Source organism: Vulpes vulpes, chromosome 14 (assembly GCF_048418805.1).
Source record: "Vulpes vulpes isolate BD-2025 chromosome 14, VulVul3, whole genome shotgun sequence".
Classification (NCBI taxonomy): domain Eukaryota; kingdom Metazoa; phylum Chordata; class Mammalia; order Carnivora; family Canidae; genus Vulpes; species Vulpes vulpes.
The window spans coordinates 72,309,281-72,336,443 of record NC_132793.1 but is presented as its reverse complement, the minus strand read 5'-3'; the positions used below and the strand labels follow the sequence as shown (position 1 = coordinate 72,336,443).

At 33.9% G+C, this 27,163-nt stretch overlaps 1 protein-coding gene across 7 annotated transcripts in view; it reads left to right on the top strand.

Moving 5' to 3' along the window:
* XRCC4 (X-ray repair cross complementing 4) overlaps positions 1-27,163 on the top strand; it is a 280,861-nt gene that overhangs the window by 100,949 nt on the left and 152,749 nt on the right. For all 7 annotated transcript variants that reach the window (XR_011997040.1, XM_072736873.1, XM_072736874.1 and 4 more), the window contains 2 exons: positions 2,420-2,572; positions 3,872-3,978. Coding sequence is in view for 6 of the 7 variants with exons in the window: in XM_072736873.1 (XP_072592974.1) it covers positions 2,420-2,572; positions 3,872-3,978 (260 nt within the window). In the remaining variant the exon portion in view is untranslated. The remainder of the gene's footprint in view (positions 1-2,419; positions 2,573-3,871; positions 3,979-27,163) is intronic.

The window sequence follows — 27,163 nt, the reverse complement described above, 5'->3', positions numbered from 1 at the left end:
TCTTTTAATCTGTTTTATTTTGGTTTATATTTTTGCATGAAATTGCCTTGTTTCTGCTCTTATTTTTGTTATTTTTTAATGTTATTCTTAGAATCTTTATTTTCCTGTATAGAAATATTTTATTTTGAATATTCAGTATTTTCCTTATTTAGTCTTTATCCTTTTGATTTTTTTAATTACTATTCTTTTTTCATAGCTTTTAGATATGTCAGTCCTAGAGTACTAATTAACCTTAATATTATTGTTCTGTTGTCCTAGTCACTATTGAAAGGATGAAACATGATTAGCCCTTTCCTGTTCAATGTAATTTGTGTTTTCATCAGGCTTGAGTTTTGCCTTGAAGAGGATTCTTGGACTAGTTGTGGTCTAATCTAGTTGTATGTGAGTTCTCCTTTAATATCACTGATTTAGCAGTGAATCCCATATCTTTCCTTCACTAAATGGCCTCATCTTCTAATACCTGTCTAGTTCTTTCAGTGAAAAGTTGACAGAAGGCAAGTAATGTGGAAGGTCTAGTAACATCATAATGCTGTAAGAGAGGACTGGCATTAAAAATGAGATGGGGAGGATGCTATGTACTTCTTAGTTACTAAATGTTTAATAGAAGAATAGTGTTCTCCAAATTGTTGATAAGTTCATAATTAAGAATAAATTTTGTCCTCTTCACAATAATACTCTGTGCCAGCCAACCCCCACTCCCTAGCTTTGTCTATAAAGTGTTATCCAGTTTGATAATTGGAAGTTTGGTTGAAAGAAAATCTTAAAGGTTTGCTAAAACCAAGCACGGTTAAGTTATAGGTTGACAGTTATTCTGTTGTTTGTCCTTCTGTCACAGACATGTTACCTTCGACAGTGTAGCTGTGATTAACTGTATTCTTTAGACAAATTATATAATGTTGTATTTTGATATTTTCATTTTTATCCATGTGTTGTATCAAATGTTAATTTTAATAAAGGTTTTGAAATGTGCTTGTTAGTTAAGTGCACATAATCTTTCAATTAATAATTATTGAAGTTATTTATATGGAAATTAAAAATACATTTAAATCAGGTAAGTAACTAATTGGTTACTGTTCCTAAAATTTTATATAATATCCAAAATTTTTATTGTACATTTTTATAATTGGTTTTTACTTTGCCTTTGAATAAAGCATCTTATAGTATACTCATGTATATGAGTATACTCATAGATCCAAGTTTGGATCTTGTGTCCTGAGTCTGAGAGAACACACAGCTTTTAAAATTCAGCTTTTAAAATTTTTGTTACTATGTTACATTAGAAAATAGTACAAGAAGATGAGATACAATGTTTATATAACATTTCAAATCTGATATAAAAATGCAGTGAGTGATATGTCCCTGCCTAAAATAAGCCATTGATATTGGCAGCCCCTCTTCAACTTTGGCTCTGCTTTATTTCCTCATACTTTTTGGTGTACTTCTTTCTCAAAGAGATTTTCTTGATGAAAGGAGTACTGTTATATTAATATTTACCACAGTTTTTTTTTTTAGAAGCTCAAGGAGATGAAAAATTTCGCTCTTACAATGGTGAATAGCTGTCAAAGGAATGAAAAATAAATTCAGAATCACTGATTCTCCATTACCTTATAAGATGTCCATATTAACACAATTAATTTTTCTAAAAGCTACTCCACACCTGTCAAATGCCAAACGCTCTTAGGCAGTAAAGATAAAGCAGTCAATAAAACACATCTGCTCTCCGCATTTATAGAGTTCACAGCCTGGCAGTGATTCTACTATAAGAGTATTGTAATTGCTCCCAGAAAATTTACTGTTTTTTGTTCCTTTTCATTCCATAAGAGGCCCTAATTCTTTGTATCTCTAGATAGAAAGGTTGTTGAAAGCACAGGGACATATATATCAAAGGTATCAAATTTTGACATTTTTGTTTATAATTTTTCAGTGAAAATTATATATTTAAACATATCTACATAAATATATATATAATGAAAATACTAGAATACCTGTGTAGAACAACAGAATTATAAATAGTAAAGAGAAAACTAGGCAGAGCAAGACTATGTTTAAAAGAATACATGAAATAATTTATCTTTGAATTGTTTAAATACAGATTTATTTATGGTTTGTGTGTGTGTGTATATCTATCTATCTATCTATCTATCTAGATAGATAGATAGATAGATATATAAAGCTTTTTGGGCATTATTTTCCAATATTGATCCTTACCTCACTGCATAAATTACTAACATCAATAAACAATAAATTCTAATTGTTTAATTATCTGTGTAAAACTTTAAATCAATGGAAACCTGTAAAAGTGACTTTTAATTGTATTTTCCTTGAAAAGTTTTCTTGAAATAATTTTCAGTATTGGATTGAATAATATTAATACTAAAAAAAACTAGATGATTGATTTATTTGTTTATTTACATTTTAGATTTGAAAAATGTGTGAGTGCTAAGGAAGCTATGGAGACTGATCTTTATCAACGCTTTATTCTGGTGCTGAATGAGAAGAAAGCAAAGATTAGAAGCTTGCATAAATTGTTAAATGAAGTTCAAGAACTAGAAAAGAACATTGAGCATGAAAGGTATTTTGAGTTGTCTGTTTTGAGATGGCAGATACATAAGTTTAAAGGGAATTTTCCCACAAACTTAATGAAAGTTAGATGCCAGCTTTTTAGTAACATGAGATCATTTGCCAGTCTGAAGTTGAATGCTCTGGCTTTGGATGCCGTGGGCTGGAGAATTCTCAGCATGATCTCTCTATGTCTGCCTACTGTCATAACTACACTTGAATCCTAAAACTGGAGTATGGTTTATCTAAAGTATTATTTGTGTAATTCTTAGACATCATTAAAAATAACAAAAACTGGGCAGCCTGGATAGCTCAGTGGTTTCGCGCCACTTTCAGCCCAGGTTGTGATCCTGAAGACCCGGGATCGAGTTCCACGTCAGGCTTCCTGCATGGAGCCTGCTTCTCCCTCTGCCTGTGTCTCTGTCTCTGTCTCTCTCTCTCTCTGTGTCTCTCATAAATAAATAAATAAAAATTAAGAAACTTTTATCTTCTGCTAAGCTGCAGGATTGACACATTTGTAATCTTGGTGTCTGAGTAGTGTTTAATTTTAGAATCAAGTGGCTCTGGGAGTGGATATGTAATTGATTTTTAAGGAAGAATCACAGGTGACTTACACCTTGTATGGTTTGGACAATTATAATTGTTAGAGTCTGATTTTTATTTTATTATTTATTATTTATCCACTTAATTATTATAGTGGATACAAGTTTGGATCTTGTGTCCTGAGTCTGAGAGAACACACAGGCTTATGAAAAGCATCATCTGAAGAATGATGTCAGATAGTCCTAGTTCAAGTGCTGTCTGGCCCTTGATATCTGTTAGTATATGACTTTGGGCAGATAAGTCTATGTTAGTATATGTCTTCTGGGCAAGTAAGAGTTCTTTAAACTCTCTGTGCCTTATTTGGTATCTTCATAATAAGAAGAAAGTTACCTATCTGAGAATTTGGGGCCAATCAAAAGCAGGGCAAAACTGCTTGTAGATCAGTAAAATACTGAACACATTGTGATCCATAGAAAATAATTTGGAAGAATAGTATTTTGATAGATGAATAATATGATAAGAAACTGATTTAACAGTTAATTACAGTGAGCACTAAACCACATTTAAATTAGGTAGAAGAGAAACTTATTCTTAAGAGAGTTAACATACAGTCTTTAAAGTGTTTTCATCTTAATTATATATATTTCAATATATGTTTGTTTAACTACAGTATTTTTCCAGGGATATTTTTTATTATTACTTACTGGTGAATTTGATCCCTAGCCCAGGGTGAACTAATAATTCATAATTCTACCTTTTCTGTTTCTAGGGAAACCACAGCATGTTCTGAAATGACAGCTGACAGAGATGCAATCTATGATGAAAGCACTGATGAGGAAAGAGAAAACCTGCCTAATCCCTCTGTGTCGGCTCCAGGTAAGAGAAATACATTCATCACCTTTGTTGAATATCTCACTTGGGCTTAATATTGTAAAGATAATAAACTGTAATGGAAAATGTTATGAAAAAAGTCTTCTACAAAAATTCTTTAGGGTTTTTAGTCTAAAACCTCAAGTATTTAATGTTAAAATTAATATTTATTATAAAATGCAGCAACTCATAAAACAAGCAAGTATGCGTACAAACATACACACCCAGGAGTACTATTCCTTATTAAAGAAGGATGCATAATGAATAGGGAAGATATGTGTTCATGATAGTTATCTTCAGCTAAAAGCTGGCTGCCTTTAACATGTAAGATCTTACCTAGCTAGAGCTCTATGGGTGGGTTAGGAGCAGGGTGATCCAGAATGCTTCAGATTGTCTTGAGGTTGAGCCTTCTTTCATTATTCAGAAAAGGAGTTTCAATAAGGGGAGATGGGCTAGAGGGGAAGAGAAGGGGCAATGGCAGTTTAAGTTAGAAGTACCTGAGCCTTACTCAGTCTCTCAGATCTAAATCCATGGATTGTTTGTCTAAAGTCTTACAGATATGCTAGAGGCAGTAGCCCCTGAACTCATTTGACACTTACATGGTTCTGGAAGAAGCCCAGTATTCTCAAAATAAATGTTCGATTCATTTATTTAGCAAATATCTTCAGAGTGTCTCTTATGTACCAGAAACTGTTCTATGTTGGAGGGAGCAAAACACAAATATTTTTGCTTTCATGGAGTTTATAAGTTCTAGTCAGGGAAACAGACAATAACAAGATGAATAAATTGAATATAAACTATATTAGACAGTGATAAATGCTGAAGAGAAAAATAAACCAGGGAAGGACAATAGAAAATGTCAGGGTGGAAATAGGATAAAGGTTGTAATTTTAGCCAGGGCACCAGAAAAGGCCCTGGTGAGAAGGTAACAAGTCTATCTGTGGGGTGAGCATGTCAGGCAGAAAAAAGCAGTTAGTACGAAGGCTCTGATGTAGGAGCTTTCATCAACTTTTTCTTGATGTGTTTAAGCAATAGCATGGAGGGAAGTATGGGTAAAGTAGGATGATGAAGATAGAGATAATGGAGATATGAGGTCAGAGAGAGGCCAGATCCTGTGTAGGGCCTTATAGGCTATTGTAAGGATTTCAGTGAGGGTTTGCTTTCTTTTTTTTTTTTTTTTTTTAATTTATTTATGATAGTCACAGAGAGAGAGAGAGAGAGAGAGAGAGAGAGAGAGGCAGAGACACAAGCAGGCTCCATGCACTGGGAGCCCGATGTGGGATTCGATCCCGGGTCTCCAGGATCGCGCCCTGGGCCAAAGGCAGGCGCCAAACCGCTGCGCCACCCAGGGATCCCGAGGGTTTGCTTTCAATTACATTGGAAACTGTTGGAGGGTTTCAAACATCAAGTGATGTGATCTGACTTACAATTTTAGCAGGATTACTCTGACTGTAGCATTGAGAATAGAGTATACGTAATGTGGCAAGTACAGAAGATAGAACTGTGGAAAGCTGGTTCAACAATGAGTGAAGGATGTGAGTGGCTTAGGCCAGAGTGATAGCAGTGAAGATGATAAACAATGAGCAGATTCTGGATATATCCAGAGGCAGTGTATTATTGTTGATCTAGTGGATATTGTCCTGAGAGACAGGCAGACACCAATCATGAGAAGTTTTTTTTGGATTGAATATTGAAGGCATGCATTTGACTTACTGAATTAGGGAGAGAATGCAAGGGAAGGGTTAGGAACTCAGTGTTACACACATTAATTCTGAAATATTGAATAGGGAGTTGGGTATACAAATTTGAAGTTTGGGAGAGGGCTTCCTGCTGAAGATGTTTAAGTAAAGAGGTGTTCAAAGTTGGCTAAGCTATCAAGGGAGTTTGAGAAGACAGAAAAGGCAGTGATCCAAGGACTCTACCCTAGTATACTTGGATGTGTAGAATCAAGAGGCCAGCCAAGAAGGCTGAGAGGGAGCAGCCAGGGGGTAGCAGGCAAACACTGTAGGACACAAGTGTTACTGAGGATCTTAATATAACATTTTCAGTGGGATAGCAGGAATAGGAGGTTCAGAAGGAGTGAGAGGAGAGAATTGGAGAAAAACAAAGAGCCTGAACAACACTTTCAGCAAGTTTCACTGTAAAGAAAAGGAAAGACCTGGGTAGCTGCATGAGGGGTGCATGGAATCAAGGGTTTTGTTTTCTTTTTCTTAGATGAGAGAAATAATATGATTGTATATTAATAGGAGTAAGGAAGGAAGGAGGGAAATGCTGCCGGAATTGTTGGAATACGGTCTCTCATAAGTGAAGATGGGATCAAATGGACAAGTATCAGGATTTGGTTAGCTAGGAGCATGGACACTTCCCATAGTGACAGGAAAGAAATTAGAATAAATGGACAAAGACATAGGAAAGTATCTAATTGGGGTCATGGAAATGTACGGATATTGGTTAGATAAATTGGTTGATTAATCTGATTCTAATTAGAATTTTATTGGATCACACAATCACACACACTCTCACTTTTGCACAACAGAGCTAAATTTGGAGGCTGTACTTGTTTTACGTTAGTGACCCAATATAAAATGAAGTCATTCTCATTAAAGACTTCAACTATATTAAAGCTAATATAGTAAAAGCTCATTAAAAAGAGAATCTACTCTTTCCAATCTAAATGTTCAAAACTTTTATTAAATTCAATGGTCTTTAAAAAAAAAAAATTCAATGGTCTTTGATTTTGTTTCTTATTCATAGTATCTCACCAATCTTTGAAGTGGATGAAAATTATTATTGAAGAGAAAATATATGGTTAAATAATGGGTCTATGAGGATGGGGTTCTTTATGTGTTCAGTCTATTTTAGGCAGAGCTTTACTACAATTGTACTATCTTAAATCTGGCAAAATTTCTCTTCAAAAATGATTAGTACATTTTACATTTTTTCTATATTTTACATGGTGTATTTTCTTTAAAATGTAGTTCACTACATTCGACATATAGGTCTCCGATTCTACTTTTTTTTTTTTTTTTTTTGTACTTGCTTTGGCCATGTTTTGATGTCAAGAATTAAGACCATTTTTATTAGAAATTTTAACTATCCTTTTCCTTCTGCTTCAGTAAGAAATCTTCAGGAAACTGAAGTTTGGAGAGAAAAAAAGCACCTCAGGTCTAAAATGCTTAATACCGAATTAAGGACGAGATTCCATATATCTGAGGAAAAAGGTTATATGTGTTAAACAATAAAATAACCTTCCGTATAACTTACAAGGTTCTATAATTCATTTTTTACAGGGACAAAATATGCTTTTAGTCCATGGGATATATGTATTTATATTTAATCATAACTTTGTCTTTTGGTATTTTATATGTTATTACTATGTATTTGGGCCAGAGCAATGAAAGTTACTTACTGAACTTACTCTGCCATCTACCTATTCTTATCGTACAAGTAAATATTAGAATTTATCTTAGATAGTACAGGTTCATGTGTATGTTCTCTGTTATAAGAACAAGAGAAAAAAAATTGATGTGATTTAGTATATTTATTCTTCCAGAATGCCATTTGTTTAAATGGCTAAATATTTAATTTGGTAGTCATTTCTATTATGTAGATGTATTTTCATCATTAATTGTCAAAACCATCAAATTTCCTCATGAGTTGTTCACATTTTTATCCCAGTCTTGCATTATAAAAGTTTAGTGAGACCAAGGTCACTTAGTGATTCCACAGTATTCATTCAAGGAAAACGTCTGCATATTTGTATACATATATTCAGAATTACAATAGGGATATTGTAGTTTGCAGGGAATTGATAGGTTACATTTTCATGTATAGGCAATCTACTTTATTACTTTTTCTCCAGAGTTTTAAATTTACCCCCATCATTAGGATTGCTGAGGAAATAGCTGACACCAGAACTCCAGTCTAATAAACTATATCATGCTCATATATATTATACCATATAGTATGAAAACCTGTAAAATTTTTAAAGTTGACTAGCTAGAAGGAGATCTACAAAGTGTTCGGAAACTTGAACATCACAATCTCTATCACCCAAAACTACATATTATACTTTTCTGTAAGTATATAAATATTTAAATACTATATAAAGCAAGATTTAAATGAATATTCTAAGCATTTTAACCATTATTGCAAAACATTTTTTAGTGTTAACATAATTCAAAATGTAGGTGTATATTTAGTACCGATTGAGCTTATTTCATAGAAATAGGATTTTTCTTATAAAGTATTTTGAAAACTTATGCTTTATTGGTTTCTAATTAGCCTTTACAAGAGGTATTATTTTAATGTCTCATTATTTTAAATTATTCTAAAATATTAAGATTGTTGATAATTAAGTTATAATTATCTCTATAGTAGATATTGATATTTCTTAAAATTAGAGCCAATTAAATCAGCCTTAAAGTATGAATATGAAAAATACTTTTTCTAGAATGTTTTATTCTTAGCTTCATTTTAAAGGTACAATACCACTAAAAACAAATAAAATAAGCTTTCTGCCACTCATCTGCATAATTATTAGCCCAGGATTTAGCACACTAGTTTAGTCTTGATTTTTAACCAACAGGAAGGTCCCTGTATTACTGCTATCAGTAATTTAGGCTTCTACTTAGTTGGTGGGCTTCCTGAAAGGAAGTGTTATTATAGAATAGCCTTTTAGAAAATAAATGAATGGCTATGTCAAAGAGTTGATGAATACTGATATAGTAGCTTTTAAAAATAGAGCAGAATCCAAAATTTCTAAGTATCAAAGAGCTCGTTGCTTCAAACAGTGAATGTCTAGTCACAGAAGGGATAACAACATGTACTGCCAAAGAGATTAGTCAGAAATTCAACTTTAGAATCACAGATTATTCCCTTAATCTTATCCAGCTTGTTTATCATAGACTCATTTATTTATAAATTCTAAATCAAAAGCTTGATTTAGTGAAACCTGTCGCAAAACTGGAAGAGCAATTTGAGTGCATTTCCTAGCAGTTGTGGGCTCTTATTCATAAGCAGCATTGCTGAGGAATTATATTATGTACTTCAGAAATCTAGATCTCATCTAGTTCTAGATCTTCTAGTTCAAGCCTGTCATTTTTCAGATGAAGAAACAGAGGCCTAAAAACGGTTAATTAGGTTACTTTTGGACACACAGAAAAGAATGAGAAACATTTGCCTTCTGTAGCAGTAATCATATCTGCACATCTCTTTTTGAGATATTTTTTAAAACCTTGGAAATTTCTTAACACTGAGGAAATTGCAGTTGATGCAATAGAGTGATGAGAACACTTCTTCTGCTAAAGAGGAGATTCTATTTCTACATAAATTCTCCAGAAAGATAACATCATAAGATTAAACACATAAAACTTCATGATATATAGCTATGGGAAATATTCCAAAATGCACATATTTCTATTGAGGTTATTCCTTGTATATTTTTTCTGTTGAGATATAATTGACGTATATCATTTTTATTTATTTATTGTTTTTTGATTTAATGTAGTAAAACAGACTTAAGAAACCCTGATCATTTTTGTCCTAGGAAAATGAAACTAAACATTTGTTTATTTACTTATTCATGAGAGACACAAGGAGAGAGGGAGAGACATAGGCAGAGGGAGAAGCAAGCTACCTGCTGGGAGCCTGATGTGGGACTTGTCCCAGGACCCCAGGATCATGCTACTGAGTCACCCAGGCATTCCTGAGCAGTTAAAGACTTATTTATCTACGTAGTTGCAAGTTTGTACCCTTAAACATTTCCCTAGTTCCCTTCCCCTAGCCCCTGGTAACCATCATTCTACTCTGTTTTTATGAATTTGACCTTTTTAGATTCCACATATAAGTGATATCATACAGTATTTATCTTTTTCTTTCTGACTTCTCTCAATCCTTCTGTATATTAATTGCTTCAGATTTTGACCTAGTATTTATCTACCTGAGAATCTCAAATATATCAAAGATTCGTAGTAAATCTGTGATAATTTCTCTATTCCATACTATTAAAATATAACTTTGATATGACCTCCTAGGCAACTATTTTTACATCTTTATATATTCTTAGAGATCGAAAGAGATTCTATTAAGAATATTTACCTCTCCCTACGGATGAATGAGGTTAGCTAATCTTCCCAAAAAGTAACTATAAATCTAAACTGACAAAAAAGAAACAAACAAACATTGAAGTGCTCTGCACTTGATCTTAGCCAAAAGGCCAAGAAGCCATTCATTGAAGTGCTCTGGAAATTAGTAAAGGCAAAGAACAATATGAGAAGTATTTATGCTTGGAAAAATTGCTGAAATTCCATTAGGAACTGTGCAGTTCTTGCCTAGGGCTGCCCGCACTGCTGTCCTCTGCCCTCCTTCCTTGCCCTCTCCCATAATCCTTGAGTTTGATCAATATGAAAATTCTGTCAGGACTTGGGAGGCTGTGAGGACTGGCATTTGTTAGGCCTGGATCAAAAAAGGCTCAGATGAGAAAATGTGGAGGAGATACCCACATCCAGCTGTGTTCGTGGAAGTAATAATTTGGCAGCAGTGGCTAAGTGCATTGGGCCAATATACTAACCCAAGTTTAGCCTGCTGTTTGGCTATAGTACTTTCTTGCTCCAAGCATCTAAGTCTAAGATTTTACAGTGTATGGTGACTTGATGAAAGTATTCATCTACACGCTGTTTCAAGGGGTAATATACATATGAAAGAAAGATATGTGGTCTCTTATTCATTTTTTCTTTTCTGCGTGACTTCTTAGTGTCTTTAACATGCTAATGTAGATAGTAATGAAGCGTAGATTGTACTGTGGAACATTTCTTAGAATTATAAGACCTTAGGAACTTTTTCAATGGAAGTTATTATCCCATGCACCCTTTGTGAGAAATCCTGTTTTAGATCATTTTGATTTGTATATAAATTATTATTTTTTAAGATTTTATTCATGAGAGAGACAGAGAGGCAAAAACACAGGCAGAGGGAGAAACAGGCTCCCCGTGGGTAGCCCGATGTGGGACTTGATCCCAGGACCCCGGGATCACACCCTGAGCCAAAGGAAGATGCTCAACCACTGAACCACCTGGGCGTCCTAATTTGTTTATAAGTTAGGTGGAAAAAGAAGAAACATCTAAAAGAAAACAAATATTTTTTTAAAGATTTATTTATTTGTGATAGACATAGAGAGAGAAGCAGGCTCCATGCCAGGAGCCCGACGCGGGACTCAATCCAAGGACCCCAGGATCGCGCCCTGGGCCAAAGGCATGCACCAAACTGCTGAGCCACCCAGGGATCCCCAAGAAAACAAATATTTTCCCAGAACAGTCTCTCTATGTCTCTATTTTAAGAGGACATATACTAAATATGGGGAGTAGACCACATAATCAAGGATATATTCTTAAAATATATCATTAACCTATGAAAATATTAAACCTCAAAACATGTAGTGAGTAAGTGACTTTCAGGATTCTAAAGATGGTTTAAAAATCTTACTGTTCCCATTGTTCTAGTAAGAGGATTGATCTGAGAATGGACTTAGGACAAATGTTGGGAGCAGCCCCGGTTGGCTGAGTGGTTTAGCGCCCACTTCAGCCCAGGGCGTGATCCTGGAGACCCGGGATTGAGTCCCACGTCAGGCTCCCTTCTTGGAGCCTGCTTCTCCCTCTGCCTATGTCTCTGCCTCTCTCTCTCTCTGTGTCTCTCATGCATAAATAAATAAAATCCTAAAAAAATAAAGGACAAACGTTGGCTGACAATATTAATAATTGATAGGAAACACTATTTAATGCTATTTGATTTGGTTCATTCTGTCTCAAAGTGAGTTATTACCTTTGGTTAAGAAACTCTTTGGAATTGTATGTAATATTATATACATATATGCATGTATTAGTTTACTGGGCTGCTATAACTGAGTACCACAAACTGGGTGGCTTAAACAACAGAAATTTATTTTCTCATACTTCTGAAGCTAGAAGTCCTAAGTTGAGTTGTCAACAAGGTTGATTCTTTCTGAGGGTCAGGAAGGAAGGCTCTGTCCAGGCTTCTTTCCTCAGCTTATTAAAGGCCACCTCTCCCTGTGTCTCTTTGCATCACTGTCCTCTGTGCCGCATCCAAATTTCCCATTTTATAAGGGCAGCAGTCTCATTGAGTAAAGCCCATGCCAGTAATTATTAATTGATTACCTCGGTGAATCTGTCTCCACAAAAGAATCACATTCTTCAGTACTAAGGATTAGTATCCCAAAATGTCTTTTTGGGAGGAAAACAGTTAAACTCATAACAAAAGCACATGTACATTTTTCTAGAGCAAGTTTCAAATTTTTATTATGTTTTCAATTGGGAGTATATTCCAAAAATAATTCAGAATTATTGACCTAGGAGAATGATATTTCAAGCAAAAAAGATGGAATAAGACATACTAAAAGGAAACTGCAGCTTAGAATAAATGAAGTTGAGAAGAGAAAATAGCATTCAAGCAGAAACTAAATCACTATGTGTCAGTTTATGGGATTGGATTTTTCTAGAGCTGCACTGCACTGTTCAGTCAGGTAGCCACTAGTGACCTGAGACTGTTGAACCCTGGAAACATGGCTAGTCCAAATTGACATGTGCCATAAGTATAAACCAAACATTTGATTTCAAAAACAGTATGAAAAAAGAAGTAATGTGTCTCATTAATACATTTTTATATTAATTAAATAATTATTTTGGATGTAGAGTTAAATATATTATTAATATTACCTTCATTTGCTTCTTTTTTTTTACTTCTTCAGACGTATTTAATAGAAAATTTAAAATTCTATATGTGACTCACATAGTTCTATTTGACATACTGATCTTGGTGTACTAAAAAGTTTCATCTCAGGCTGATTTTGTGGTTCTATAACAGATATATATTAGTGTGAAAATAAAATCAAGTTGTACTACCAAGTTTTTATGAAGCTGTTAATGTAAGCCCGTGAGATCTTTAGGTGATTATGGGTATAATTGAGTATTTATATCTAAGAAATGCAAAAGGTTTTGCACTGTTTTACTTATTGTTTTTGATTCAGTGTAGTGAAACAGACTTAAGAAAGCCTGGATCATTTTTGTCCTAGGAAAATGAAGCTAAACATTTTTATTGATCCTGTATAACTGCAACCATGACCCAGTCGAGACAAAAGGTGGAGTAATACAGCAATAATCTCTAAATCAGCTGAATGTCTATAATGTGATATATAGGATTCTTATCTCTTAGCGATTGTGACAGGGATCTCCACCACAAACAGCGCATCTGGTCCCTTGAACCAATTCATCAACATCATTTATAAGCCATATTTAAGATCAAAAGGATAAAGGAGGTTACCAGTGATGAGGTTTTGGAATGTTGCCAGCCTACCAGCATTGACATGATACTTGCTGAAGCTTCATTCTGGAGGGCAGGGTATGTGTGAAGGATGGATATCAGCAGGCTTGCTAAGTAGAGTCCGAATATGTAGTGTAGTGAAAGAGAACAGTTATAAGTGGGGTGGGCAGAAAAAGAAATCAAAGAGAGATCCTGAGTGCCAATTTCCAACCTTGTGTTAAAACTCAGTGCTGCTGAGAAATAGTAGTGCAAACATACATCTGTGACACTCAGGATTTTGTGGTGGTAGTTGTAATTTGGGGGAGATGATTGAACAAAAAAAGAACTTAGAGTAATGCTAGCCATGTTACTTCTCAAGCATAATGGCTAGCCATATTAAAAATCATATTGTTTTTTAATTTAAATGAATAACTTGGACCATATCAGAGATTGTAATTGTTGATCTTTGGTATGTTTTTTCTTTGATATCATCAGTGTTTTAAATAATAACTCTGAATGCATTTGTATAGGGCATAGGTTCCTAGTTTTCTGCAGTCTGTAACACCTCCTTCTGTATTTGATCTGGCTCACTTTATTCGTTGATGATACTTGCATGATTTCTGTATATATTTGAGTTTGTGACCCCTGGAAGAAGATTATTCTGACAATGATGACTAGTTGGACTAGTTCTTCTAATTCTAATACTACAGTTATTGTTCCTCCTCCTCCTTTACTATTACTATTGCTATCACTGTTGTTGTTCTTTTATGGTTCTACCACCACTGTTACAATGATGTCATCGCCACCACCACAGCTACAATAGACTCAGTTATATAAGCATTTACATGAGTGTCAGAATGTATTCTAGGTTTCTTAGATGTTTTACTTGATTTACATCTAACAGCAGTTCTTTGAAGTATATACTATTATTATCACCATTTTACAACTGAGAGAATTGAGGCATAGAAATATTAAAACACTTGACTAAGGTAACAGAGTTAATAAGTTCTAGAACTGGGATTCTAATCCAGGTACTCTAGCTAGACAACTCATTTCTGAGAACCCTTCCTGTGCTAAAGTTCTTTCTTTTCATTTAGTAGAACACTAATTTTTTAAAATCTAAGAGGTCTCTATAATTTTATATTTTGAATTTAAGTGTATCTAATGCCTTTGTTTTTATAAAATAATTTAAGACTCTTAAAAAAGAAAGGGTCGGAACATATGGCCTCCTTGATTTCTTACTTAATGTAGTGGGCACACATTGAACTGGTAAAAGATAGAGCCTGGTGACATTAGTGTACCATTATGATGAATGAAAATGTTCATATCGGTGTTGGAGATTCTGTTATGATTTGATGGCAAAGCAAATAAGGCAGCAGAACAGTGATTTATACTCAGTCTTTGATTAAAAGGTTTGTGTATAGAGGTGCTAAATAAATATTAAATAATACTACCAGATGTCCATGTAGACTTTTAAAAATATAGAAATATGTAATTTTTAAACATAAAAAATATAGTTTTAAAATATAGACTTTACAGTATCTACTACTTATTATTCAGTGGATATAAATTTAGAATTGTTATACCTTTTTGGTGATTTGATTTTTTTTTCTTACCATTATGAATACCTCTCTTGTTGGTCTAGTACTGCTTCTTTCCCTTAAAATTCTCTTTGATAATAGTATAGTTATACCTGCTCTCTTTTTCTTGATGTTTACATGATATATCATTTTCATCTTTTTTTACTCTTTTACTTTCAATCTTTTTATATATTTAAAATCGGTAGGTACTTATTTTTTATTTTTTTAAAGATTTTATTTATTTATTCATGAGAGACATAGAGAGAGAAAGAGAGAGAGGCAGAAACACAAGCAGAGGGAGAACCAGGCTCCATGCAGGGAGCCTGACATGGGACTCGATCCCGGGAACTCCAGGATCACACCCTGGGCTGAAGGCGGCGCTAAACTGCTGAGCTATCGGGGCTGCCCTATAGGTGTTTTTTAAACCCGGTCTAATAATTTTTGTCTTTTAATTGGAGTATTTGCTCCATTTATAGTTCATGTAGTTATTTACATATTTAGATTTAGATCTAATGTACTCTTTGTCTTTTATTCTCATTGTTATTCTAACTTTCTCCCTTTATTAACTTGTTACTTATAGATTTATATATTCCTGTTTTAGTGACTGTCCTTGAGTTGGCAGTGTACATCCATGACCTGTTAAGTATCATATTAATTTAACTTTCATGCTCCCTAGATAGGACTTTGGACACTTTAAGTCCACTTAACTTTTTTTATATTACTGTAACATATATTTCAATTTGCCGTGTTTTTTAGACCTTATAAAACATTATTGTATGGAAATATATTTATGTGTATGTATATACACACATAGCTTTATAATACTCTCAGACATTATGATGGCAATTATGTGATGTGACTTTGGTGACCCAGAGATTATTAAAACTGCTGGGGCCAGTGGCAGTGACTGTGACAATGGGATATCAGGGATGATTCTATTATTGTTAACTCAAGAGACTAAAGATGAATTCTGAAAAAGATGCTATATGCACTGCTTTGAATACATTTCCAGTGATTTTTATTTGGAAAAAAAAGTGTTAAAATTGAGTACTAATAGGAAGATAACTTTGAATTAGAGAAATATCTTCTGAGAAATTATATTCATTCATTAAACCTGTATTCCAGAAGACAAATGTTAAAATATTCTTTGTTAAAAATGAATTTTATGACCAAATAAGTTCAGTAAACAGAGTCAATAAAAATTAAACATATTCCCTTACCTCTAAATAGTTCAGTCTTTAATATGGTAATTGGTATGCATTTTAAATCTGATTAAATAAGGACTACAACATGCACCATTTTCCATAGTTCAACATTTGCATTATTAGAAAGTTAATTTATTTTCAACAGAACGTGAGATTATTGAAACTTAAAGTGAATAACAATAGTTGATATACTTTACTTTTTAATTTGACCTTTTATACTGAAATTAATTTCATTTATATTAAAACTAGGTCTTTAATAAATGATGTTTACTGAAATAGAAGCTCCTTTACATTGCTCTGTGCATTTATCTTTCCTATATTCCCTTTTTTTTAAAGCAAAGACAGATTTTTTTTAAGTTTTTTTTTATTTTTTTTTTCATGAGAGACACAGAGAGAGAGAGGCAGAGGGAGAAGCAGGCTCCATACTGGGAGCCTGATGTGGGACTCGATTCTGGGACTCCAGGATCACTCACTCCCTGGGCTGAAGGCAGGCACTAAACCGCTGAGCCACCCAGGTGCCCCTCCTTTTTTCCCCTTTATTGGTTATTCTATTTCAGAGATATTTTGGCATGCTTAATTTGGAAGTGCAAAATTATGAAGTTAGGTAATATTACATTTTAAAATAAAAATTTTTAATAGTACCAATTTTTGAGAGATTTAAAAAAATCATAAAAAGGTTGAGTTTACCTGACAAATCCGTGGTACTTTCCTTATCAAAAAAATAACAAATTTCAAAGGCTAATTATGTGACTTTTTAAAAACTTGAAAGGTTTCTTTTCATGACTTTCCACATGGAGATCAAGCTGTGTCTCTGCTATATTATGGTATAGCTATTCTTTCTTTCTTTCTTTTTTTTTTTTAAGATTTTATTTATTTATTCACAAGAGACACACAGAGAGAGAGAGGTAGAGACACAGGCAGAGGGAGAAGCAGGCCCCCTGAAGGGAGCCCAGTGTGGGACTCAATCCCGGGACTCCGGGATCACACCCTGAGCCAAAGGCAGATGCTCAATGGCTGAGCCACCCAGGGGTCCCTGGTATAGCTTCTCAAACTGAAATAAAGTTAAACTTTGTTACCATTAGAGTCCAAATTCATATTAATGATACTGTTAAGACATTGTGCATGCAAAGTATTATATACTTGTTGTAATTTCCATTACATGGAAATCAGAAATAATGAATCATTTCTTCTAAAAATTTAATTGCTTTTTAAGTGACTACTTTTCTTCTAAACCTGAAGATAAAACAAATAGCATCTGATAGTTATATGATAGTTATATGGAGAACCATAGACATGATGTCATTTGAAAAGACTACTTTCAAAGCTGAGTTCTTTGTAGCTCGTGTTACAGAGTGTGATTGGCAGAAATTCAGAATAAGAAGTGTATTGTTTTTAAAACAGGAAATGAGGATGCTGCCACTTTATTAGCATCTTTCTATTGTATCACCTCATGCTTATTTAGGAATAAAAAATTAAAAACCAAAATTTGATTACTTTAAGAACTAACCTGCATTCTCGTTTAGAAGGAGAATTTGACATCTCTTGACTCACTAGCTCTTTCTGATTCTGGAGAGGAAAAGTTACCTTTTGATAAGAATTCATTTTTGGCTTAGGATTGCTTGTGTATTATTTTGCTTGTTTAAATATCACAGAAATTGTAATAGCTCACATGATTTAGATTGTACCACATTCTAATCCTACTTCCTTAATTGAACATTAACATCACAAAAATAAAGTACATGTCTGTAAGGAGAGGCATCATAGCTTGTTTTAATAGAAAAGATCAAGAATGAGCTGAGAGCTCATGTCTTACCTTCTCTTTATTATTGTGGGTAGGATACCTGTTTCTTACCTCTATGCCAGGCAGGGACTCAGGAAGCCATGTATCAATAATGTATGTGAAAGTATTTGTACTTCTTATTGATGTTACTCTTTTATTTAGAAATATGTGGATTCCAAAGAACTTTTTTTAGATACAATTTTGTTTTCCATACTTTTTGTTCTCTGTATTCTAAAAGTTAATTGGGTTGATTTAGTGTTGTTTCTGCATTATCAAGCATAGTGCCTTGCTTGCAGTAGGGTTTCTAACATTTGTTTATGAAGTGAATGTCTCCTTTGCAGTATAATTGAACATATTTGAGATGAACACAATAAATGCAGTTTAAATTGGATTATAATTTTTAGTTCATTTTACCTGCCATGTTGTTTGAGCACTCTTAGTAAAATGTTGACGCATTTGGACTTCTGTCATTATTATCTGGCATAGAATCAGGACTGCTTCAGAGTTTGTTTTAGTATCATCTTATTGCTAAACAAAGCCCAGCAGTTATGACTTTTATTTGGCACAATTTTCTACCTATTTCAGAAGGATAAAATATAATTTATACTAGTTGTTTTTCCCTAAGCTTCAAAACACTTATTTAAACATTGTGTTATATCCAAATTAGCCTAAAAGACTACATTCATTCTCTTTTCTTTGGCTGGTATGCCACTTACTCACAGATTCATTGACTATGATTGATTATAAACTGCCTGTGAGACCCACTTATGTGGATTGGTCATTTGTTAGAGTTTAAGTGAGTCACAATTCCCTTAGCTGTTGGACTTTACAATGTGTAATAAGGTGTTTTTAATGACTTTCACTGCAAAATACACTCCTTTTATCTGCAAGCCAGCCTGGTTTAAATCTCTATTTTGTTGGACACTACCCTAAAGAAAACTTTTATCCCCCATTATACTTTTCTTTCCATGAAACCATATCCTAGAATATTTTAAAAGCCAGAGGGCAAACTAATTATGCCTCCATAAAATATTTTCACAAGAATAAAGAATTACAATATTCGGGATCCCTGGGTGGCGCAGCGGTTTGGCGCCTGCCTTTGGCCCGGGGCGCGATCCTGGAGACCCGGGATCGAATCCCACATCGGCCTCCCGGTGCATGGAGCCTGCTTCTCCCTCTGTCTCTCTCTCTCTCTGTGACTATCATAAATAAATAAAAAAAATTAAAAAAAAAGAATTACAATATTCTACATCCCCCTTTTCACCAAAATCACCTTTTACGTTTTCTACATTCCTGATGAATTTTAAAATCACCACAGACATCATCATGATAGTTGTGTTCTTGTCTGACTGTGAACTTCTAAAGAAAAGGGATAAATCCATGGTTTACTCATCTTTGCTCTTCAGCATCAGCACAGTGTTTTGTATTTAATAGGTAGCCACAGTTTTTGTCAAAGTGAATTGTCCTAATACTTGTATAAAAGATTTATTAGAAGTCTTGCTAATGAGTGCTCCACAAAGGTCTTCAGTAGACTGTTACTGAAATCCAAAAAATTAAGAGCAGGAGCTGAGCTGTCACATAATTCTCAAGGGGTAAAAGACCAGGTGTTAAAGCATTAGGACTTTCATTGGAAACTATTTTTTCAATTTGGGGAGAACTGCCTATGTGGAGTTTTGTCTAAATATGCCTACCCTTTCAAAACAATATCAAAATTAGAGTTCCTAGGCTTACTGAAATAAAATCTTGTTCAGATCAAGGTCATTGAGTCTGCTAAGTTTCTGGTCAAAAAGAGTAATGGGAAAGTGAACCAACATTGATTTTATGCTGCTCTGTGTGGGATGCTGTGCTAGGTGCCTTGCATAACTTATCTCATTTCATCTTGACCACAATCAATATCAGGCCGCCTAGCTCTCAATTCAAAAGAGAGGTTAAGTAATTTGTCCAAGATTACAAAACTAGTAGGAGAAACAGCCAAAATTTGAACTCACTTATGGCTGACAGCAAAGGCCATGCTATTTAATTACCCACTCTATGATTCAGGTTCTTTTAGTATTAATTAATTAATTTTAAAGTTAATTTTATTAACTTAATTAATTTTTTAAGTTAAGATTTGATTGTTAAATCTTAACTATTTTGTATAGGTGAGGTCGCAAGATTTAGTGTAAAGAATATTGAAGTAAACGAGCTTTTTTGTCATTTATTATACTGGAAAGTAAACAATTATTAAGACATTTAAAATCCAGTTGGATGCACAGAAAGGATCAATCTGTAAAGAAGTCTGAGGTCAATATAAATCCTACCGATTTCTCTAACTTTGGCTTGGATAACCTCATGTTCCTGTGTCTGTGCAATTGGCAAATGGAAGTACCCAACTGATTCTGATTTTCTCTGTAAATGAATCCAGAGAGAGACTAAGAGCCTCCTCTATTCTTTTCTCTCCTTAGGCACTCTAGAGGAGGTTACTGTTGTTAATAATCAACATCACTGTTGAAGTGTCAGTTTAGAATAATGTAAGTTGATCTTTTGTCTACTGATTGCCTCATTAGGGGGAACTCATTCTTCCTCAGAAAAAAAACCCCAGGTCTTTCTTGTATTTACGTATTATCCAGAAATCTTTACTTCCCACAACTTATATTTTTTTTTAAATTTTAGTTATCAAGAATAATTACTGGGGCACCTGTGTGGCTCAGTTGGTTAAGCATCTGACTCTTGGTAATGGTAAATATCCCTATGAAATGCAATAAAATACTGCTATTTTATTTAAATTTTCAAAAACTATTTAAAGAAAATATCCTAATAGTATTAATTCTAGTAATCCAAATATTTTAAAAAATATATTCCTGGAATTTTATCTAAGTGGAATTTGATAATAGATTTATGAAGAGATATAGTGGTAGTCTTCAGAAAATAAGATCTTGCCTGTTGAACAAATAGTTTTGATTTTGGGAAAAGATCTGCCAGGCTTCAGAGACATGAGAGTTGTTAGGATGAACAATGAACCTTCATATCCCTGGGCGCTTTCAAAATTTGGACAAAGCTGCTGTGCTCTAAAGATTCTTTTAGCACTTATTTGGGTCAGTAAATGTTATTAAATGCTCACAAAGCCCTTTCTTTAGTAAATTCTCAAATTTGCAGCCTGATTTTAAGTAACACAACGGTAAACATTAAAGAATGAGGTAGAAAAATATAATAATCACTAATAAATACTAATAGACACCAGTGTTTATTTGTGTGGATATATGAACAAATAAGAGAGAAAATCAATCTTATTTACCTAACAGATTTTGTTGATGTGGAAGAAAATTTGATTTTTCCATGAAGCAATTTATTTTTCATAAAAGAAGGAAGCTTAGATCATAACTTTTAGCTTTATGGTTTTAGGTTCATCAGTAATAAAAATTTAAACCATTTTCTCAAGAAATGTAAAGGTTTTTAAGGGACTGAATTTTTGAAGACTAAGGAACGAGGTAAAATAGTTTTAACTTTTCCTTTAAGAAATGGTTAGTTGCTAGGAGACCACAAATAGGTGCTAGTGATTCCAGGATTCAGGCAGCTCTCAAGTAGGCTTGTATCTCTTTAGAAAAGATGTTTAATCCTGTTCACACCAGACTATGTCATTAAGAACTAAATGCCTGATGATTCTGTTCTCATAGCATTTTAAATTTTGTTGAGGAAAATAGGAATGATTGGAGGGTAGAAGAAAATGTCTTAGGAAGCATCAAATTAATTTATTTATGCCAACATTTGTTAAATGCCTTTGGGTGTTGGGCCTGTCATCTCACTCCAGGGAAGCTACATTAAATAATATGTTGTCTCTGCCTTTTAGGAGTTCCCTCTGTAGTTGTGGAAAGAAATATCTAAACATTAATTATAATGCAAAATTACAAGTATAGGATTAGTATATGGTAAGAGAATGAGTGATTAATAAATGGATGTTTATAACAACGCTGTGTAGAAAGTCTGCAAAAGTAAAGAGGAAGGAATGATCGTCTTCAGCAGTAGTTTAATTTGTTGATGTTTGAACTGTAAATTGAAGAGTGAGTAGTAGAGCTAAAGAGTAAGTAGGTTAAGAAGGCAGCACAGAACATTCCAAGTAGAGAAAGCAACTTATGCAAAGGCATGAAGGCTTTTTAGGAAAAAAATGAAAGCATAGGACATCTTCAAGGAAGAGAGACAAGTTGTATGTGACTGACTCAGTGTGTGTATGGGAGAATGAGGAGAAGCTGGATGGAAAGACCAGGCTTCCTAGAATATAAGCGGACTGACAGGTCACTGACTTTAGTGTGGAAGATGGACCAGAAGGAGGAAACCCAGATAGTGGAGATGAATTAAAATGGTGTTGAATTAAAATGAGAGAAAATACTGTCCTCTGAGATGGAATGTGGAAGTGGGGAGACTTAGAGCTATTGGGGTACAGAATTGACAGAACTTGGTGAGTTATTCCACATGGATGGGAGCATTCTCACTTTTAGATTACTTTCTCAAACTAGAAGATTGATGGTAAGGCTAGTCATCAAAATGAATGATTTAAAAATTTCATATTTGAATTTGTGCTTTAGGATTCTCAGATAAAAAAATGTCCTAGAAACAGCTGGAACTGTGTGTTCAGAGCTAAGGAAGCACACAAGAGTAGGTTTTGTACTCTGTGTCGGTGACAGCAGAAGCTGGGAAAAGTGGGGAAAACGGGGAGCCAGCATGGGATCCTGAGAGTTGTGAAACTTGTCATCTAAGGCACTGACAGGAAGAATAAAGGTTAGTTTTGAGGTGTTTCTGAGAACCCAAAATAAGTAATACAGGTGTATGAAAAACAATTTTTATACTTGACATCTACTGCGTGTCCACAAGACCTTAAAAGAGTGCTTCATTTATTAAAAATTCAGTAAAACAAAGTAAATAACTTAAGAAAATAAAAATTTGAGTTGTAAGATTTTCAGGTTAATGCATTTATTCAGTCATTTCATTCATATTTTAAAATATAAAAAGCACAACATAATTTTAAACAAGTCTATTTCTTTAGTAATGAATATAATGGGTGGGTGAATTAATTTTGTTCAAAAGAATAATACTTTTCCAGTCCTGGTTCACTGATACTTTTTTTCTTCACACCTCAGAAGAAAAGTCTCTTTCAAATGTGCCATATACTCTAAGATAAAGTTTTCAACTTTCCACTGGACCCACAGTAAGAATATATTTCATTTCAGTTAAGTATACATGTTTCTATTTGTATGTAAAGCTGACACACACATTTCATGAGATGCTACTTGTCCTATTGCATCTCATGAACTCTGATATTCCCTAAGACATTTTAATTTTTAAAATCCAGAGATTGTACTACTAGGTGTTTACTCAAAGGGTATAAAGAATACTGATTTGAAGAGGCATTTGCACCCTGAGGTTTACAGCAGCTTTATCACAATAGCCAAATTATCAAAGAGCCCAAATGTGTATATGTATTTATATGTGTGTGTGTTTATATATGTATTGTGTGTGTATGTACACACAGTAGCAATCAGCACTTGCTACTTCAGCATTCTCATCACCTTGGCCCGTTTGCTTACACTTAATCCTCTTGTCCAAAAATCAGTTTCCTTGGTAATAGCCAACACTTCTATAACAGTTAATGCGCCAGCCAAAATACTTTACAAATACTCACATGTTTAACTTAGAACAACAGTATAAAGTAGGTACTATTATTATCCATAGTGAGATTCAGTAACTTGCTCAAGATTATACAGATAATAAGCAGGGAAACCTGCTTTCAAATCCAGATATCATATATAATTCACTCTTAAACTAATTTCTATAATACCACATTGCTGTTTATATATTTCAACAAAGATATATTTACACTCTCCTCTCCTGATATATCTTTTTTTTTTTAATTTTTATTTATTTATGATAGTCACACAGAGAGGGAGAGAGAGAGGCAGAGACATAGGCAGAGGGAGAAGCAGGCTCCATGCACCGGGAGCCCGAGCGGGATTCAATCGCGGGTCTCCAGGATCGCGCCCTGGGCCAAAGGCAGGGGCTAAACCGCTGCGCCACCTAGGGATCCCTCTCCTGATATATCTTTAACATTCAGAATCATACTTATCTTTAAACACTGAAATGTAATATAATAGTCTAGAAGTAGCAGTTGTTGGTTAGTGGTCTACCTATATGCTTGTCTTACTTCAAGGAATAAGGATGATGTCTTAATGAATGTAGTGTCATTAAGTTTATTTTACAATGATAAGGAGATTGGTTGAAAGCCCAGCAAAAATGAAAATATATTCAGGAGTATATTGATTTGCTAGGGCTGCCATAATAAAATAACTCAGGCTTAAATGATAGAAATCTATTTTCTTACAATTCTTGAGGCTAGAAATCCAAGATCAGGGTGTTGGCAGGTATAGTTTTCATGAGATCTCTCTCTCGGCTTGCAGATGGTTGCCTTCTTGCTGTGTCCTCACGTGGCCTTTTATTTTTGAATGCACATTCTGGGTATCTCTCTTTTTATAAGTATACCAATCATATGGGAATAAGGCCCACTTATATAACATCAGTAAACCTTAATTTTCTCTGAAAGACCCTATTGTTAGGTATAGTCGTTTTCTGAGGCATATTGAGGGTTAGGACTTTATTATGTGAATGTTTGGGGGGACACAATTCAGTGTTTAGCAAGGAGTTTCTTAACTATGAAAAGGGCAGTTAGTTGTACACAGTTACCCTGGAAAGGATTGTGGATCAATTTAAAGAAAATGAGGGCTAGAAAAGGTATCGACAGAGTATAGATCCTGAATACTGACATCAGCAGGATAAAGGAGGCAATAGGTTAGGAAATTGGAAGCACATTTTAATGCTGTGTAGGAAGGAAGGACAAGACAGAAAAATCTGCTGGATTTGTTGACCTAATACTAGCCTCCTTAGATATAAGCAGAAAGTTGATGTTCAGGGCTCTGAATACCTTACATCTTTGCTGTGTGCCTATCACTTACAAAGTCTAAATTAATAGGGGAATAAGCAATAGTGGGGAGGTAACAGGGTCTTAGAGCATCTCTTTTTGAGATAATGTGCAAAGTGAAAATGTATTTACAATTGAAGGGGCATTATTAAAGATGTAATTTTTCTGTAATTCCAAAAACTGTACTATTTATAATGGTAAATGTAGTGAATATAACTCCTCATTATATACTCAAAGTGTTAGTGATTTCTTCCTTATATGGATCACACTTTCCTATTCTACATGTTTAGTAATTTTTTTTATTATATATTGGGGATTATGGTTTCTATGTTGTCTAGAGTCTGGAATCTGTTGTCTTCCTTTAAAGAATGTTGAATTTTGTTCTGGAAGATAGTTAACATACTGGCAAATAAACTTGATCCTTTTCTTTTTCAAGCTTGAATGGGGGTGGATCTAGACCTTTTAGGGGTGTCATCTGAATGCTTAGTGTTTTCAGCGTGGTATTTTACTCCACCACTTAGATGTCCTGAATCTCCTAGCATATGTGACGTATGGAATTTCTGTTCAGGCCTCAGTTCTGGCTCCTCAGTAGCTATTTTCTACTTGACCATACAATTTTGTTCTGTACAATGCAATTATTATTCATCTAATAATTGTTCTGTACAATGCAATTATTATTCATCTAATAATTTAAGATTACCCCTTTTGGGGTTCATGTGGGCTTACAGTTTTCTCTTTTCCAGTATCTTGTTCTGCAGATTACAACTATTTCAGTAACACCAAACTCCAATTTCTGCTTGTTAAGTTGAGTGAAATCATTGTGTGTACTGAGGTCCAGAGAATGCCACCAATCAGAAAGACAGAGTGATCCTGAGCTTGCCTGTAGTATTTCCTTTCTTTCCAAAAGTGTAGTCTTGACTGTTGTCCAATGTTGAAAACCAGTAATCTTTTCTTGAGAAATTGGAAACATCTTTAACTTGAGTTTTGATAAAACTTAAATTCAGCTTTGTAGAGTTTTTTTTTTTTTTGCTGAGTTCAGTTTTATGTATTCATACTAACATTACTACTGTTTTGAAGAAGTTAAACATGGCTATATATTAGCAACATATCAAAGATAAATAACACCAGCATGAAACAGGAATGTAAAATACTTTATAAAAGCCCCATCCTGAGAAAGAGCAGCATGTTAAAATCACTTGTGTTGAGAAAAGTGTTTTGAGAATGGTTCTGTTAAAGAAAGTTTGTTTTCTTAGCTTTTGATGTCCTCGGGTAACAAAATCAACATTCTTCTGTATTTAATGAAAATAGGTTTGGAAATAGCAACAGGTGTTTCAGTAATAAAAAACTATCCATGGCTTAAATCATTAGGGTGCCCTATTTTCTTTATTATAATTACTGAAACAGATTTTGAAATTAATCTGTTGTTGTATAGACTTGAAGAAGGAAGTCGAGGAAGTGGCCTTATTGATCTTTAGACTCGTCATGTGTAGCATAACGATTTAGAGTTAGTAGATTTTAAAATAATTTATTGTCTAAAATCAAAACAGAAACATGTAGATACTAGAAACCTAGGAATATCATTTTTATTGTCATCTTGTCATCATAGAAGTAGCACATTAATACATTTAAAGTAACTGAGAAGTTAGTGACAAATTGCTTTTTGAATAATTGTATAAGATTTTTTTCATGACTGTAAATGTATTTATTTAAATTTCCAATTTAACTTTCCAATTTTAAAATGTTCATTTGATATCTGCATTTAAGAGGAATAATTGTTTATCTAAAAAATGAACAAGGATGAAGTAAATAACCATCTGAAAGATATTTTAAAATATTTCATTTGATCAGATTAGAAAAAATATAAATTAATTTTAGATAACAGTTTGATAAAAATTTCCTTTTTCTCTCCCTCCTTTTCTCTTTCTCTTCTCTTCATTTTCTCTTTTCTTTCCTCCTATCTGCTTTTTCTATTTAAAAAATTAGATCTAATATTATTGTGTATTATTGTGATCTAAAGAAGAAAATTTGAGACCAAGTCTCTCAAAATAGTGAGATAGTTATTCATTATCTGGTTAACTCTGGCAGAGGTTCCAGTTACTTTTCTGAGAGATGGCATTTGCATTTGCCAGATTATATGGATAATTGCCTCTTGAGTCCTCATTTTCTATATCTGTAAGATGTATTCAAACCATCCTCTTGACCAACCTTGATCATTTATGATTGAATTGCTTATGTTTCCTTGCTTGTGCTCTTTCTACTTCCCTAAATTTAGCATTCAAGGCAGTCCTTTGAGAGTCATGGTGGACTTGATATCTAACTCACTGATAGCCAAGGTCTAGCTCCTGCAGGATTATATTTAATGTTATTGTTA